The 18,658-nt window shown below is 33.0% G+C and overlaps 1 protein-coding gene across 1 annotated transcript in view; it reads right to left on the minus strand.

The window, feature by feature from the left end:
* Nucleotides 1-18,658, minus strand: part of LOC141544655 (uncharacterized) — a 160,977-nt gene that overhangs the window by 137,062 nt on the left and 5,257 nt on the right. Inside the window, exons 2-4 of the mRNA XM_074271052.1 lie at nucleotides 17,670-17,784; nucleotides 17,337-17,507; nucleotides 15,727-15,833 (exon numbers count right to left, since the gene is read on the minus strand). Of these exons, the coding sequence (XP_074127153.1) occupies nucleotides 15,727-15,833; nucleotides 17,337-17,507; nucleotides 17,670-17,784 (393 nt within the window). The remainder of the gene's footprint in view (nucleotides 1-15,726; nucleotides 15,834-17,336; nucleotides 17,508-17,669; nucleotides 17,785-18,658) is intronic.

An 18,658-nucleotide genomic window follows, 5' to 3' on the forward strand; every position in this document is an offset into this window, starting at 1 on the left:
ATAGAAAGGAATATACTTTCTTCTCAGCAGTTCATGGATCCCATACAAAAATTGACCATATATTCGGACATAAAGATCTCAAAATTAAATGTAGGAAGGCAGAAATAATAAATGCCTTCTACTCAGATTACAATGCAATAAAAGCTATATTCAGTAAGAAGTTAGGGGTAAAAAGACCAAAAAGTAATTGGAAATTGAATAATTTCATCTTATAGAATGACTGGGTAAAACAGCAAATTATAGAAACAATTAATAATTTCACATAAGATAATGACAATGATGAGACATAATACCAAAATCTGTGGGATGCAGCTAAAGCGGTAATAAGGGGGAATTTTATATCTTTAGAGGCTTATTTGAAAGAGAAAGAGAAAGATTTGAAAGAGAAGATTAACAAATTGGGCCTGAAACTTAAAAACCTAGAAAAAGACCAAATTAACCCCCCTCAACCAAAAATCAAACTTGAAATACAAAAATTAAAAGGAGAAATCAATAATATTGAAAGTAAAAAAAAAAAAAAACAAACAAACTATTGACTTAAATAAATAAAACCAAGAGTTGGTTTTATGAAAAAGCCAATAAAATAGATAAAACTTTGGTAAATCTGATCAGAAAAAGGAAAGAGGAAAATCAAACTGTTAGTCTTACAAATGAAAAGGGGGATCTTTCCACCAATGAAGAGGAAATTAGAGAAATAATAAGGAATTACTTTGCCCAACTTTATGCCAATAAATTTGATAACTTAAGTGAAAAGGATGACTTCCTCCTAAAATATATGCTTCCTAGATTAACAGAGGAGGAGGTAAATTGCTTAAATAGTCCCATTTCAGAAAAAAGAAATAGAACAAGCTATTAATCAACTCCCCAGGAAAAAATCCCCAGGGTCAGATGGATTCACATGTGAATTCTACCAAACATTTAAAGAACAACTAACTCCAATGCTATATAAACTATTTGAAAAAATAGGGGATGAAGGAGTCCTACCAAACTCCTTTTCTGACACAGACATGGTACTGATACCTAAACCAGATCTATCGAAAACTAAGAAAGAAAACTACAGACCAATATACATTGATGCTAAAATCTTAAAGAAGATATTAGCAAAAAGACTTCAGAAAATCATCCCCAGGATAATACATATGATCAAGTAGGATTTATAAGAGGAATGCACGGTTGGCTTAATATTAGGAAAACTATTAGTATAATTGACCATATTAATAATCAAATTAATAAAAACCACATGATCATCTCAATAGATGCAGAAAAATCATTTGATAAAATCCAACATCCATTCCTACTAAAAATGCTTGAGAGTATAGGAATAAATGGACTATTCCTTAGAATAATCAGGAGCATATATTTAAGACCGTCAGTAAACACAATATGCAATGGAGTCAAACTGGAACCATTCCCAGTAAAATCAGGAGTGAAACAAGGTTGCCGACTATCACCATTACTATTCAATATAGTACTAGAAACGCTAGCCTCGGCAATAAGAGCCGAGAAAGAGATTCAAGGAATTAGAGTAGGAAATGAAGAAATCAAACTATCACTCTTTGCAGATGACATGATGGTATACTTAGAGAACCCCAAAGACTCTGCTAAAAAGCTACTAGAAATAATTCAAAATTTCAGCAAAGTGGAAGGATACAAAATAAATCCACATAAATCCTCAGCATTTTTATATATCACCAACAAAATGCAACAGCAAGAGATACAAAGAGGAATTCCATTCCAAACAAATGTTAAGAGTATAAAATATTTGGGAATATATCTACCAAAGAAAAGTCAGGAATTATATGAGCAAAATTATGAAACACTTGCCACAAAAATAAAGTCATATTTAAATAATTGGAAAGATATTCAGTGCTCTTGGATAGGAAGATGACAATACTCCCCAAACTCATCTATTTATTTAGTGCTATACCAATCAGACTCCCAAGAAACTATTTTAATGACCTAGAAAAAATAACAACAAAATTCATATGGGAGAATAAAAAGTCGAGAATTGCAATTGAACTAATGAAAAAAAAGTCAGATGAAGGTGGTCAAAGTGTAAGTGATCTAAAGCTACATTATATAACAGCAGTTACCAAAACCATTTGGTATTGGCTAAGAAATAGACCGGTAGATCAGTGGAACAGATTAGATACAAAGGACAAAAAAGGGTACATCTATAGCAATCTAGTCGTTGACAAACCCAAAGATACCAACATTAGGGATAAAAATTCATTATTTGGAAAAAACTGTTGGGAAAACTGGAAATTAGTATGGCAGAAATTAGATATGGATCCACACTTAACACCAAATACCAAGATAATATCAAAATGGGTCCATGACTTAGACATAAATAATGAGATCATACATAGATTAGAGGAACAGAGGATAGTCTACCTCTCAGACTTGTGGAGGAGGAAGGAATTGATGACCAGAGGAGAACTAGAGATCATTATTGATCACAAAATAGAAGATTTTGTTTACATCAAACTAAAAAGTTTCTGTACAAACAATACTAATGCAAACACGATTAGAAGGGAAGTAACAAATTGGGAAAATATTTTTAAAGTTAAAGGTTCTGATAAAGGTCTCATTTCCAATATATATAGAGAACTGACTCTAATTTATAAGAAATAAAGCCATTCTCCAATTGATAAATGGTCAAAGATATGAACAGACAATTCTCAGATGATGAAATTGAAATTATATCCACTCATATGAAAGAGGGTTCCAAATCACTACTGATCAGAAAAATGCAAATTAAGACAACTCTCAGATACCACTACACACCTGTCCGATTGGCTAAGATGACAGGAACAAATAATGATGAATGTTGGAGGGGATGTGGGAAAACTGGGACACTGATGCATTGTTGGTGGAGTTATGAAAGAATCCAACCATTCTGGAGTACAATCTGGAATTATGCCCAAAAAATTATCAAACTGTGCATACCCTTTGATCCAGCATTGCTGCTATTGGGCTTATATCCCAAAGAAATACTGAGGAAGGGAAAGGAACCTTTATGTGCCAAAATGTTTGTGGCAGCTCCTTTCATAGTGGCTAGAAACTGGAAGATAAATGGATGTCCATCAATTGGAGAATGGTTGGGTAAATTATAGTATATGAAGGTTATGGAATATTATTGCTCTGTAAAAAAAATGACCAGCAGGAGGAATACAGAGAGGCTTGGAGAGACTTACATGAATGATGCTGAGTGAAATGAATAGAACCCGAAGATCGCTGTATGTTGTATGGAGATGTATTCTGATGGAAGTGGATATCTTCAACATAAAGAAGATCCAACTCACTTCCAGTTAATCAATGATGGACAGAAACAACTACACCCAGAGAAGGAACACTGGGAATTGAATGTAAACTGTTAGCACTACTGTCTATCTACCCAGGTTACTTATACCTTCAGAATCTAATACTTAATGTGCAACAAGAAAATGGTATTTACACACATATGTTGTATCTAGGTTATAATGTAACATATGTAAAATGTTTGAGACTGCCTGTCATCAAGGGGAGGGAGTAGACAGAGGGAGGGGATAATTTGGAAAAATGAATACAAGGGATAATGTTTAAAAAAATACTTATGCATATATACTGTCAAAAAACTATAAATAAATAAAATTTAAAAAAAATGAAAAGGGAGAACTCACCACTAATGAAGAGGAAATTAGAACAATAGGTAGGAGCTACTTTGCTCAACTTTATGCCAATAAATTCGATAACATAAATGAAATGGAAGAATACCTTCACAAATATAGCTTGCCCAGATTAAGAGAGGAAGAAGTAAATAGTCTAAATAGTCCCATTTCAGAAAAAGAAACAGAACAAGCTATTAACCAACTCCCTAAGTAAAAGTTCCCAGGTCCACATGGATTTACATGTGAATTCTACCAAGCAATTAAAGAACAACGAACTCCAATGCTATATAAACTATTTGAAAAAATAAGGATTGAAGGAGTCCTACCAAATTCCTTTTATGACACAGACAAGGTAATGATACCTGAACCAAGTAGGCTGAAAACAGAGAAAGAAAATTATAGGCCAATCTCCCTAATGAATATTGATGATAAAATCTTAAATAAAATATTAGCAAAAAGACTACAGAAAATCGTCCCCAGGATAATACACTATGACCAAGTGGGATTTATACCAGGAATATAAGGTTGGTTCAATATTAGGAAAACTATTAGCATAATTGACCATATCAATAACCAAAATAACAAAAATATGATCATCTCAATAGATGCAGAAAAAGCATTTGATAAAATCCAACATCCATTCCTCCTAAAAATACTGGAGAGTTTAGGAATAAATGGACCATTCCTTAAACTAGTAAGGAACATATATTTAAAACTGTCAGTAAGCATTATATGTAATGGCGAAAAGCTGGAACCTTTCCCAGCAAGATCAGGAGTGAAACAAGGTTGCCCACTATCACCATTACTATTCAATATAGAACTAGAAACTCTAGCTTCAGCAATAAGAGCCGAGAAAGACCTTCAAGGATTTAGAGTAGGTATTGAGGAAATCAAACTATCACTCTTTACAGATGACATGATGGTATACTTAGAGAACCCCAAAGATTCTGCTAAAAATCTATTAGAAATAATTCAGAACTTTAGCAAAATTGCAGGATACAAAATAAATCCACATAACTCCTCAGCATTTTTATACATTACCAATGCAATCCAACAACAATAGATACAAAGAGAAATTCCATTCAAAATAACGGTCGATAGTATAAAATATTTGGGAATATATCTACCAAAGGAAAGTCAGGAATTATATGAGCAAAATTACAAAACACTTGCCACAAAAATAAAATCAGATTTAAATAATTGGAAAGACATTAAGTGCTCTTGGATAGACCAAGCTAATATAATCAAGATGACAATACTCCCTACACTAATCTATTTATTTAGTGCTATACTAATCAGACTCCCAAGAAACTATTTTAATCACCTAGAAAAAATAACAACAAAATTCATATGGAAGAACAAAAGGTCGAGAACTTCAAGGGAAGTAATGAAAAAAAAATCAAATGATGATGGCCTAGTTGTGCCTGATCTAAAACTAATATTATAAAGCAGCAAAATCATTTGGTATTGGCTAAGAAATAAACTAGTTGATCAGTGCAATAGGTTAGGTTCACGGGGCAAGATAGTGAATAAAAATAGCAATCTCGTGTTTGACAAACCCAAAGATCCCAACTTTTGGGACAAGAATTCATTATTTGACAAAAACTGTTGGGAAAACTGGAAATTAGTATGGCAGACACAAGTCATGAACCCACATTTAAAGGCCACATACTAAGATAAGATTAAAATGGGTCCATGATTTAGGCATAAAGAATGAGATCATAAATAAATTAGAGGAACATAGGATAGTTTACCTCTCAGACTCGTGGAGGAGGAAGGAATTTGTGAGCAAAGGAGAACTAGTGATCATTATTGATCACAAAATAGAAAATTTTGATTACATCAAATTAAAAAGCTTTTGTACAAACAAAAGCTTATGCAAACAAGATTAGAAGCAAAGTAACATATTGGGAAAACATTTTTACAGTTAAAGTACTGATAAAGGCCTCATCTCCAAAATATACAGAGAATTGACTCTTAATTTATAAGAAATCAAGCCATTCTCCAATTGATAAATGGTCAAAGGATATTAACAGACAATTTTCAGATGATGAAATTGAAACTATTCCCACTCATATGAAAGTGTTCCAAATCACTATTGATCAGAGAAATGCAAATTAAGACAACTCTCAGATACCACTACACACCTGTCCGATTGGCTAAGATGACAGGAATAAATAATGATGAGTGTTGAAGGGGATGTGGGAAAACTGGGTCACTGATGCATTGTTGGTGGAGTTGTGAAAGAATCCAACCATTCTGGAGTACAATCTGGAATTATGCCCAAAAAGTTATCAAACTGTGCATACCCTTTGATCCAGCATTGCTGCTATTGGGCTTATATCCCAAAGAAATACTGAGGAGGGGAATGGAACCTTTATGTGCCAAAATGTTTGTGGCAGCCCTTTTTGTAGTGGCTAGAAATGGGGAAATGAATGGATGCCTATCAATTGGAGAATAGTGGGGTAAATTATGGTATATGAATGTTATAGACTATTATTGTTCTGTAAGAAATGACCAACAGGATCAATATAGAGAGGCTTGAAGAGAATTACATCAACTGATGCTGTGCAAAATGAGCAGAACTAGGAGATCATTACACAGTTCAACAAGGATACTGTATGAGGATGTATTCTAATGGAAGTGGATATCTTCAACATAGACAAGAGATAATATCATTCCAATTGATCAATGATGGACAGAATCAGCTACACCCAGGAAAGGAACACTGGGAAATGAGTGTAAACTGTTAGCATTTTTTGTTTTTCTCTCCGTTATTTGTACCTTCCCAATCCAATTCTTCCTTTGCAACAACAACAACAACAACAAAAATTGGTTCTGCACATATATATGTTTTACCTAGGATATACTATAACATATTAAATATGGATGGGAATGCCTGCCATCTAGGGGAGGGGGTGGAGGGAAGGAGGAGAAAAATTTGGAACAGACGGGAGTACAAGGGATAATGTTGTAAAAAATTACCTATGCATATGTACTGTCTAAAAATGTTTTAATTATAAAATTAATTTAAAAAAATGAGAAAAAATAAACATAAGGAGGTAACAAGGAAAATGATATCATAAGGCCTATCTGTTTACATTCCTAGAACGTTCTCATTATTAAGAAGGTAAGAGGAGTATATGTAAACAAAGGACACAAGTTTAAGTTGAATACAAAGGGATAAAATTTAAAAAAAATAATGAAATTGGGGCAGCCAGGTGGCACAGTGGATAGAGCATCAGCCCTGAAGTCAGGAGAACCTGATTTCAAATGTGGTCTCAGACACTTAACACTTCCTAGCTGTGTGACCCTGTGTAATGTTCTGTTGTCTCCAGAGACTGCTGATTGCTATCTGGGAGAAGATCTGCTGTCTCAACTCAATCTCTCAGCTGCCAACTCTGACCTAGAGTAGAGACTCTTCTTTCCTCCAGAGAGCCACCCCAGATCTAGCCCAGACAAGACTCTCAATCTCTTGAGTGATGCCTTCTTTTATCCTCCAAGAGAATGGGCATGGGATAATGCAAGGGCTTCTGGGAAAAATACTTCAACCAATGAACTTGCTCCTCCTAAGCATGCAAGCTCCTCCCCAGGAGTTCAAAGGGGTAAAACTCCCCCCAAAGGCCAGAACTAGAGAATTGTTAAATACCGATTTAGCACCTACTAAGAACCTAATATCTCATTATCTCATTAGCACTTAGTAAGAACCTAACCACCCTGGGCAAGTCACTTAATCCAGATTGCCTCAAAAAATAATAATAATAATAATGAAGTTGGGGCTAGGTGGCACTGTGCATAGAGCACCAGCCCTGAAGTCAGGAGGACCTGAATTCAAATCTGGTCTCAGACACTTAACACTTCCTGGCTGTGTGACCCTGGGCAAGTCAACACTTAATTCCAATTGCCTCAACAGCAAAAAAAAAAAAAAAAAAGTAAAGAAAGGAAAAAAAAAAAAGAAATTTAGTGGTGAGAGGGATCTACTGGGTAAAAGGGAAAAGAAGTAGAATTGTGAAAATTATCTATCAAAAAAAAAAGAGTCAAGAAAAAAAACTTATAGTGAAGGTTGTAGAGGACTGGAACTCTGGAGAAGTATACTTGAAATAAGCTGTCAACTCAGAGGAAAAGATGAGATGATGGTTCTCCAGTTCACATATATACATAGTATGGTGATGTAATGATTCTCTAAGTTGACACACAATTAGTATCCTGTAATGATCTAATTACAATAAGGCATATAAGGGCTAAGGAGGACTGAAAGACAGACAGTCTTTGACCAGCCTACTGATGGCTTTCATGCCTTTTGCACTAAGGTCAAGACTGGGCTAGAATAAAGAAATCTAGTCTCTATTCTTGACCATTCTAGTGGTGTCTATCCTGCTGAGACCAAGACCCTTCTGGAGGACCTCCAGAAAGCTAGCCTGCACATTACAAATGGGAAGAAGGAGACGAGACTATGAGAATGTGAATCTTAACTCTTTTAATAATAATAATATGTATTGAATAATATATAGTCAATAAGATATGTAGAAACATATCTTATTCTGCAGGGAAATAGGAGGGAAATGGGGGTGAAGTGAAAAGAAAAAGGCATATTGGGGGAGGTCCCAGAACCAAAACACTTTTGAGGAGAGAGAGGGTGAAAGGAGGGAGAGAAGAAATTGGGAGGGAGGAGGGGGAATTATAGTTAGCAATAGTAATTGCAAAAAGAATTTCAAAGCAAGTTTCTCTGATAAGTCATCATTTCTCAAACATGAAGAGAAATGAATTAAATTTATAAAAGTTAAATCATTCACCAATTGATAAATGATCAAAATATATGATCTGCAACTGAAGAGCTACAAATTCATGCATATCCTTCGACCTAACACTACCACTACTTGGCATGAATACCAAAAAAGTTTAGGAAAAAAAAGAAAGGAAAAATGTCCTTTACATATAAAATATATTCACAGCAACTCTCAGGGCAAAAAAGCTTGGGAAATTAGGAGATGCCTATCAATTGGGTAATGGATCAATAAACTGAAGTGTGTGTTTACTTTGGAATATTATCGTTCTTTGGGAAATGTTGAGTAGAATGTTTTCAGAAAAAAAGAAAACAACAAAACAAAACTCAGAAAATCCTCCATAAACACAAGCAAAGTGAAATGGATTGGATACAAAGTAATAGCAGTGTTTTGCAATGACCAGATGTAAATGGCTTTGCTATTCTCCATAGTATAATCATCCACAACTACTCTGAAGGACTTATGAAGAAAGTACCCATCCTTACCCACAGAAGGAACTGATTGTGTCTGAACTCAGATTAAAACATTCTCTATTTCTCTGTTTTTTTTTTTTTATTTAATTTTTCTTGAGTGTTTTTCCTTTCATTAGATTTGGACATCTATGTTTATTTTTCTAGAACTTGACTTTTATGGAAATGGTTTGCCTAGCTTCACAAGTGGTTTCTTAATTGTGGGAGGAAATAAGGGGAAAGTATCTAGAACTCAAAAATTGTAAAAACAAATGTAAAAAACCTTTTTGAACATAGTTGGTAAACATAATAATAAAATAAGACAGACAAAATAAAAATGATGAAATTATGAGGTGATAGATGAATGCACTAGGAGAAAAGGAAAGAGAACAGTGGAATGGTGTAAATTATCTGCCATAAAAAGAGAGGCAAGAAAAAGGTTCTATACTAGTGTGGAAAAGGAGATGAGAGGGGAAGTAAATGAACCTCATTCTCATTAGAACTGGTTCAAAAAGAAAATAATGTACAATATACAGGTATAGAAATATCTTCTTTTAAAGGAAAATAGGACAGTAATGGAATATTGGAAGAAGAAGGAGTGATAAATGAAGAGAGCATATTGGGGTAGGGTTTGGTCAATAATAAAACATTTTTTGTGGAGTGTTAGTGTGAAAGGAGAGAGAATAGAACAAGGGGGAATATGATTACAATGGTAATTATAAACAGAATTTTGGAGCAAGTTTCACTGATAACGCCTTATTTCTCAAACATAGAGGAAACTGAGTAATTTTTTTTAAAAAATAATGAGTTATGGCCCAAATGATAAATGATCAGAAGATATGATCTATGCCCAAAGAGCTAGAAATTCAGGTATATCCTTTGACCTAATAATACCACTACTAACTTTAAATATGAAAAGAGATTTTTTAAAGTAAACACAACTATAAGTACAAAAATATTTGTAAAAGTTCTCTTCTCAGGGCAAAAAAAAAAATGGAAATCGAGGAGAAGCCCACCAATTGGGAAATGGCTGAATAATATGGCATATGATTGCCATGGGATATTATTCTTTGTTAAATGTTAAGCTCAGAAAAAAAATACTGGAAAGTCATCCATGAATTCAAGCAAAGTGACATATACTGTGTACTAATTAATAGCAATGGTTTGAGATGACCAACTTTGAATGACTTTGCTACTCTAAGCAATAAAATATTTTATGACTATTCTGAAGGACTGATTTAAGAAACTGTGTCTGAATACAGAATGAACCATACTTTCTCTTCCCTCTCCTTTTCAATCTTTTTCTCCTTCTTCCTCTCCATCTCTCTGCCTCCTTCCCTTCCTCTTCGCCTTCTTCATGCCTCCATCCTTCCCTGTCTTGTCTCTCTCCTTCCCTCTATTACTTCCTTTCTCTCTCTCCTTCCCTCTGTCCCTACCTACACTTCAAGCTTTCTTCTTCTTCTTTTTTTTTTTTTATGATGGGACATCTATGTTTTCTTTCTCAATGTGACTTCTATGGAAATGTTTTGCATAACTTCACTTGTGGTTTCTTAATCGGAGCTGTGGACAGGCACAAGAGAAAGAATATGGAACTCAAAACTTTTAAAAACAAATGTTAAAATACATTTTAAATTTAACTGGGAAATAATAAGAAACAAATAAAATTTTAGAAGAGATTATAGGAATTTATCACAAGAATAATACAAAATGACCAAATGATATTTATACCAGGAATACAAAGATGTCTTAATATCAGAAAATTTATCAGCATTGATTGACTATATTAATAAGCAAACTAACAGAAATCATATGATTATCTCAATAGACAAAATAAAACACCCATTCCTATTACAAACAACAACAGCAACAAGAGAGCATAGGAATAAATTGAGTTTTTCATAAAATGATAAATATCACCTATCTAAAGCCATCATCAAGCATTATATTCAATGGAGATAAGATAGAAACATTCCCAATAAAATTAGGGTTAAAACAAGGTTGCCCCTTATAACCACTGCTATTTAATATTGTACTAGAAATGTTAGCTTTATCAGCAAAAGAAAAAAAAAAGAAATTGAAGAATTTAAAGTAGGTAATGAGAAAACAAAACTATCCCTCTTTGCAGTGATATGGAATATTTAGAGAAACAACTAAAATACTAGAATGAATTAACAACTTTAGCAAAGTTGTAGGACATAAAAGAGAATGACAATAATGAGATAACATACCAAAATGTATGAGATGCAGCCAAAATAGTAGTTAGGGTAAAATCTGCTTCTCTAAATTCTTATTTCAGTGAAATAGACAAAGAATAGATCAATGAACTGGGTATGAAACTCAAAACAAATACAAAACAAAACAAAACAAACCAAAAAAAAAACCTAATAAGAGAATAAATTTTTAAAATCCTCAACTGAGTACCAAATTAGAATTCCTCACAACCAAATATGAGATTCAAAATATTTAAAGTAAACAAAAAAATTAAGAAAAGTATTAGACTAGTAAATAAATCTACTAGCTGTTTTAATGAAAAATCAATGAAATAAGCCATTGGTTAATGTGTTTTTAAAAAATGGTGAAAACCATGTGTCCACTGTCAAAAAGAAAATGAATGAAATTATCACCAATGAAGAAATAAAAACAATCATTAGGTTAAAAATTGTCCAATTCTATGCCAATAAATCTCACCATATAAGGAAAAATCAATGAATAATTAGGAAAATATCAATTACCTAGATTAATAATAGATCAGGAAAATGGGATGCTTGCTTAAATAACGATACCTTAAAAAAAAGTAATTGAGAAAGTCATTAAGGAAAAAAAAAAGTCCCTGTGCCAAATGGGTTCACTTGGGAATTCTAATCATCATTCAAAGAAAACTTAATTCTAATACTATATAAATTATTTGGGAAAATAGGCAAAGAAAGAGTTCTACTATTCCTTTTCTGGCACCAATTTGACACCATACCTAAATCAGAAAGACCTAGACAGAGAAAGGAAAGTATAGACTAATTTCCCAAAGGAATATCAATGGAAAAAAATTCTTACTCAACAGCAATGATTTTGCAGCAATGTATCACAAGGATTATAAACTATGGCCAGATCGACTTTAGACCAGAAATGCAAGACTGGATTAATATCAGGTAAACTGTCAATAGAGTTATCTATATCAATAACAAAAGCAATAGAAACCATATGATTATCTCAAAAGATGCTTTAAAAAGCTTTTGATAAAATACAGCACCTATTCCTATAACAAGCACTAGAGAGTAAAAAGAAAAGCAACATTTTATATTCCTTAAAATGATAAGCAGTATTTACCTAACAATATCAGCAAGCATTATATGTAATGGAGATAATCTAGAAGACTTCCCAGTAAAATCAGGAGTGAAGCAAGGATGTCAATTGTCATGATTATTTTTTGACATAATACTAAAAATGTTAGCTATAGTAACAAAAGTAGAAAAAGAAATAGAATAAATTAAAATAGGCAATGAGAAACAAAGTGATCACTCTTTCAGATGATATATAATGGTATACTGAAAGTATCCTAAATCAACTAAATATTGAACTATAATAATTAACAACTTTAGTAAAGTTGTAGTCCAACACACATAAATCATTTCCATTTCTTTATATGACCAACAGGGCCCATAATCAAGAGGCAGGAAGAAAAACTCCATGCAAAATAGATATAAACAAAATAAATTTCTTGGGAGTCTACTGCCAAAACAAACCCAGGAACTATCTGAATACAATTATAAAATTCTTTTGACAAAAATAAGATATAAACAATAATATAAAAAATGATCATTTTACCTACATTAATTTATTTACTCAGTGTCATGGAACAAACTATCAAAAATCATTAGATAGAGCTAGAAAATCATAAAACAAAAACAAAATTCATTTCCTTGAAGAAAACATCAAGAATATCAAGGGCATTAATGAAAAGAAAATATAAAAGAAGATAGTCTAGCAATACCAGATCTCAAACTACATTATCAAGCAGTAATCATCAAAATTTTCTGGTACTGTCCATAAAAGAGTAGCGGAAAAGTGGAACAGAGAATAGTCAATGATCATAGCAACCTAGTGTTTGATAAACCCAAAGACCCTACCCCTTGGGTTAAGAATTACTCACTATTTGACAAAAATTGCTGCAAAAACTAGAAAACAATAGGACCCAAACTAGGTATAGACCAACATTTCACATTGTATACTAAGATAAGGTCAAAGCATGACTTAAACAAGAAGCATGATATCATAAGCAAACGCTTTTATAAAAACAAAAATTTTTATACAACCAAAATTAGAATGAAAGCTGGGAAATAACTTATGTAACAAGTATTTATGATATAGGCCTCATTTCCCAAATATATAAAGGACTACGTCAAATTTATAAGAATACAAACCACTCCCCAGTTAATAAATGAGCAAGAATTTTTCAGATGAAGAAACCCAATTTCTCTAAAAGTTTAGAAAGAAGTCAAACAAGTCTGAAGTATCTCACAACCATTATATTAACTAATACTATAAGAAAGGAAAAAGTTATAAGTTGAAGAATATGTAAGAAAATTGGGACACTAGTGCATTGTTGGTAGAGTTGTGAACTGATCCAACTATGCTGGAGAGCGATTTGAACTATCTGCAACAGGCAAGTAAACCTCGAAGAACAGATATATTAGGTCTGTATTCTCATGAGATTATAAAAAAGGGAAAAGGACCTCCATAACAAAAATATTTATAGTAGTCCTTTTTGTGTTCACCAAATATTGAACATTGAAGGAATGCCCAGCAATTAGAGAAAAGTGAAACAAATTCTCTCTTTAATGGTTTTTCATTTCTTTGTGAAGCAACACTAATCTTCATCTATATTCCTCCTCATTATTTTTAACAAATTGTGTTGTATTCTAAGCTCGAGTTAATATAATGGCTCTCTTGTTGGGAGAGATGTCATTTCCCAACTGATGCAATTTCTGGGCTATTTTGCCTTTTTTATTGGAACAATGGTTTAGTATTTGCTTGATTTTCTCATTGGGAAGAGTTGATAGCATTTTTAATTACAGCAGATTACATTTCTCTATTTCTTCTTTATGCTTTCTTCTCATTTGTATTTGTACTTTTAATTCCGGCCAGTCTATGATCTGAATGACCATAATCAACTAATTCTGAAATCATTCCAACAATAGTAACCAATCATTTTTATCTATTAGGATAACATCAGTTTTGTGATTGGGATTGGTCTGTCATTGGGTTTTGTTTTGGATTTTTTTGGTGATATCCAAAAATTTTCTTTCATGCAATGTTAAAAGAACACAAGATTTGATAACACATTCCACTAAAGGGATATTTTGGCTTTTGCCAATGCTATGTAGGATGCTTTGCACAAAGTCCAAAAAGAATAGATTGTATATGACAGAAATATTTCCAAATGCTCCTATTTGGGGATGACATTTTCCTAATTGCAGCAAGCTTTTTGATGTGGAAAAGACCCACATATATGGTGACATAGAATCCATATTGAAAAACTACATGAAAAGTAAGAATTTTCCAGATTCCATGTAGTTTAATGGGCAGCCCCATTTAATTTAGTTGGTTTACCTATATCTTTGTACATGTGTTTATACATATAGACATATACACGCAAAAAGTCTGCATGGGCATTGAAAAACAACAATGAACTGGTTTCAAAATTATTGAGAAAACAAAATCCAGTAGGATCTCATTTGAGAAACCATACAGCATTTCTCTAATGCTCACACTGCCACAAAAGCTCATTTTATAAACATCAGTATTCTTTCAGGAATGATATTTGGCCACAGTAAATTTTACAAAATACTTAACAGAAACACATGATTTCAGAAGAATCAAAATTTAGATAATCCCCAAAATCCATGGACATATGTATGGAGAGTACAAGTAGGTGATTTTGATGAGTCTGATGTAGTAAGTGATGTCACAAACATACATGAATAGAAAAAGAGGTGGCCTAATCTTGAATTGAAAACAAAAGCTTGCACTGGTCCTCAAATATTAAAAGAACAAAGGGAAGAATTCAGGGAGTTTCCTAGGTTCTTAATGACAAAAGTCCTGTAGGATGAGATTGGATGGAAGGATTAAAATTTGAATCTGTGGCATGAGTATTCACAATGTATAAGATAAAGGGTCCATCAAAATATGTCATCATATCATTCTATTTATTTATTTGCATTTAACAATGTGCATATTCTTAAGAGAAAATTGAAACAAGAAGCAGCAGGAAAATACAAGGTATAATCCTCATGGGTGACATTAAACTTACTTCATAAAGAGAATCAACTGAATTATGAGAGTTCAAAACTTCTATGGAATAATCTTAACTAATTTAAACTGAATAAAGAAAACTGCAAATAATAATCACCAATAAATGATAGTTAGTATGCCCACATGAACTGTTTTTTCTCTTGCAGAGTCATAAATAGGGATTTTTTTCCCTTTTCATAGATGATGCTCCATGCTATAATCCCCATGCAAATGATTTTAAGATTATTTCATAAAGAGAATCAGCTGAATTATGAGAGTTCAAAAGTTCTATGGAATAATCGTAGCTGATTTGAAATCAATAAAGAAAACTGCAAATAGTAAACAATGGTTAGTATGCCCAAATAAACGTTTTTTTCCTTCTTGCATTCATAAATATAAGGATATTTTCTTTTCATAACTGATGTTGACATTTTTCAATGCTTTGCAATGATATTCAATTTCAATTATTGTTGTTCACTAAGTGTTCCATTATTTAAGTTGTTTTTATTCCTCAAAAAACATTGGGGTTTCATGTCTTTTAAGCTTTAATTATCATACCTCTGAAAGATATCCAAGGCATTCACATTTGCTCCATTCTTTAACAGAAAATCTGCCATATCACACTTATTTGCTCTAACTGCAAAAAAAAGTGGTGTAAGGCCTTCCTGCAAAGTTAGAATAAAGATATCGTTATATTAAGTAAGCATTCTATATTTATTTCAGTTCAATTTATGACATTTTGCAAATATTTTGTGAATTTGCTAATGACATGTTCAGAAAATATGGTACAATGGAACACTCCAGTGAGAAGACTAGAGCATTAATCTTGCTTCTGTTAGTTAATCCCTATGTGACCATAAAGCAAATTATTTCATCTGTCTGGGCTGTAAGTTTCCTTATATGTAAAATGATAGAGTAAAAGTAGATATCAAATCACAAAACAGAAATTCAAATTTTCTAAGGGAATCTTTCATATTATTTCATGAGTATCTTCTCTCTTTTTTCATTTCATAAGCAATTATTGTCCAAATGGAGCCAAACTTATTTCATCGGAACTCTACTAAGGTAAAGTTATATGCTGGCTGAGATTAACGTTGAAAACTACTTGTTTTTACCCATTCTCCTGAGGTGTACAACAGACTCAACAACAAGAAATTAAAAAAATTAAAAACCAGTCTTGTTTTGAGAGGGCTAAACCTGAAACAAAGTCATTCACCTAGCATTTTCCCTTTCTTATCAACCCTCCTAATATATTTATTGTTTTTTTTTTCTCTTTCAAGTGACAATGACTAAGAATTAGGTCTTAGCAAATCAGGAATCATTCAGCAGTTCTAAAAAAGAAAATGCGTAGTCATTAGGATAAAGAAAGCATGTACTTAAGAATTTTTCCTGTAAAAACTCTGTCTGTGTAGCTATATCTAGTAGGAACAAACTTCAAAAGGTTTTTCCTAAAAGCCTTATGGCATTTCCTCATGACAAAGTCACATTGTAAAGGTCTATATGTAGAAAACAATACAGGTAATATCTGCTAGAACTAATGCATTCTGAGAAGCAGACCTAATAGACCATGCGAAGAAGATTCTGGAGAGACAGATTTGATGGAACAGCTAGCTAGCATCAAAGTTAGTAAGACTTAGATTTAGGGCCTGCAGCTGACACATGTACTGAGTGGGAGACCATGTAGTACCTCCAGGACTCTCCCTAACACTGGGTTTCTTAACTTTTTCTTTGTCATGAACCACTTTTCAGAATCATGTTTTTAAATGTCCAAAATAGATACAAAACAACAAAACCAATTACATTGAAATAACTATAAACTTATTGTAGCATTTTCAAAGTTAATGGATCCCAGTTGAAAAATCCATATTCTAAAGATTAAATCATAAAGCAATCCATGGTCTAAATCAGTAGAGGGAATTTCCTTCTTAGGAGTTCCACTGTGAATGAAATCTCTCCAGTGTAATATGTGCTCCCTGACTTCCTCACCCCTCCATCCTACATTAGAAATTCTGAAGACTAATGAACTTCAGAATTATGACAGAATGATTTTAAATTATTTTCATTAAAGAAATACTTCCATAAATAAATGAATTATAAAATGTGTACATTGGATACTATGATTTTTTAGATGATAATCTACTTTATTTTACAAGATTGTTAGTTTCCACCTTGTTTTTTGCTTCAATATCAGCTTTATAGCGAAGCAGTTTTGCTGCGATGTCTATGTTCTGAAAATACGCAACATAATGAAGAGCATTGTTGTTGTTGTCTCCAATATTAGGGTCTGCACCATGTTCAAGCAAGATAGTTGCACACTCCTCCTGCTGACATTGGATTGCCTGTCAATAGTATACAAAGAAATAATACTGTAAGATAAAATTTAGTATATTCAAGCAACATTGGTGATATTTAAATGAGCTATGTACTAATAGTTCATTTTCTTAATCAAAAACAGAAATCCAAATTCATTTCATTGAACAGCATGGTTAACTAATGCATACCTTCATTAAGGGTGTTCGACGATCTTGATCCAACAAATCCAGTTTACATTTTCTTTCTACTAATAGGGACACAACATCTAAATGTCCAGTAACACAGGCCAGATGAAGACATGTTCTACAGAAATGAAAGAGCAATGTGATTCTTTGATATTATACTGCAGCAATCAATATTGCAATATTGTTAGGATAATTTTTAATATACCATGCATTATTATTTTTATGCCTAAACTGTAAATCATTTCCAAAATAAATGGCCACTTATCTCACATAAATAAATACAAAATGTGGGTTAACTCTCATTGCTAGATGTGATACACAAAATTGCTAGAGCAGGAGAAATATATCTAGCAGATCGATGTAGATTTCACTACAGATTATCAAGGGAACTTTGCTCAGGTTCTGATCTGGGTTGCTTCACCTCTCCTGAGGTAACTTGCTGGCCCATTGTACTTTGCAATTAACCATTCTAATACCAAATAGAGCAGAGATCCTATAGGCATGGCCCACTGCAACCCAGAACTCATGAATTCCAGAGATCTGCCAGCCTTGGCCTCCCTGTAACTGGGATTATAAGTGAGCTTCACTGTGCCTGGTGGTTAAGTCTAATAACTTTTATCACAAAGATATTTGTCCACAATTACAAAATATTTGATGAAGCAGCTGCTTCATAAAAATCCCTTATACATTTACATATTGTATCTTTGTACAAGCACATGTGCATGTGTGTGCACTGTCTACAAACACGCACTGAAATGCAGCTCTAGGTGGCCATAGGCTATTCCAGCAGGGTAAACATTTTAGCAGTTCGGCCATGGAGGATAGGATTTGAAGTAAGGGTCTGGTATGTCTGCTGTCCATGGCCCAATCGAACTAAGGTCATAAAGATATTACCAGGTTGCTCAAAGGAGGATGAATGTTTTCATTGATGGTGTATTTGTTAAATACATGTCAGTCTCTGTCTAGTCATTTTAATCCTGTTCCACTTTTGT

Source organism: Sminthopsis crassicaudata, chromosome 5 (genome assembly GCF_048593235.1).
Source record: "Sminthopsis crassicaudata isolate SCR6 chromosome 5, ASM4859323v1, whole genome shotgun sequence".
Lineage (NCBI taxonomy): Eukaryota > Metazoa > Chordata > Mammalia > Dasyuromorphia > Dasyuridae > Sminthopsis > Sminthopsis crassicaudata.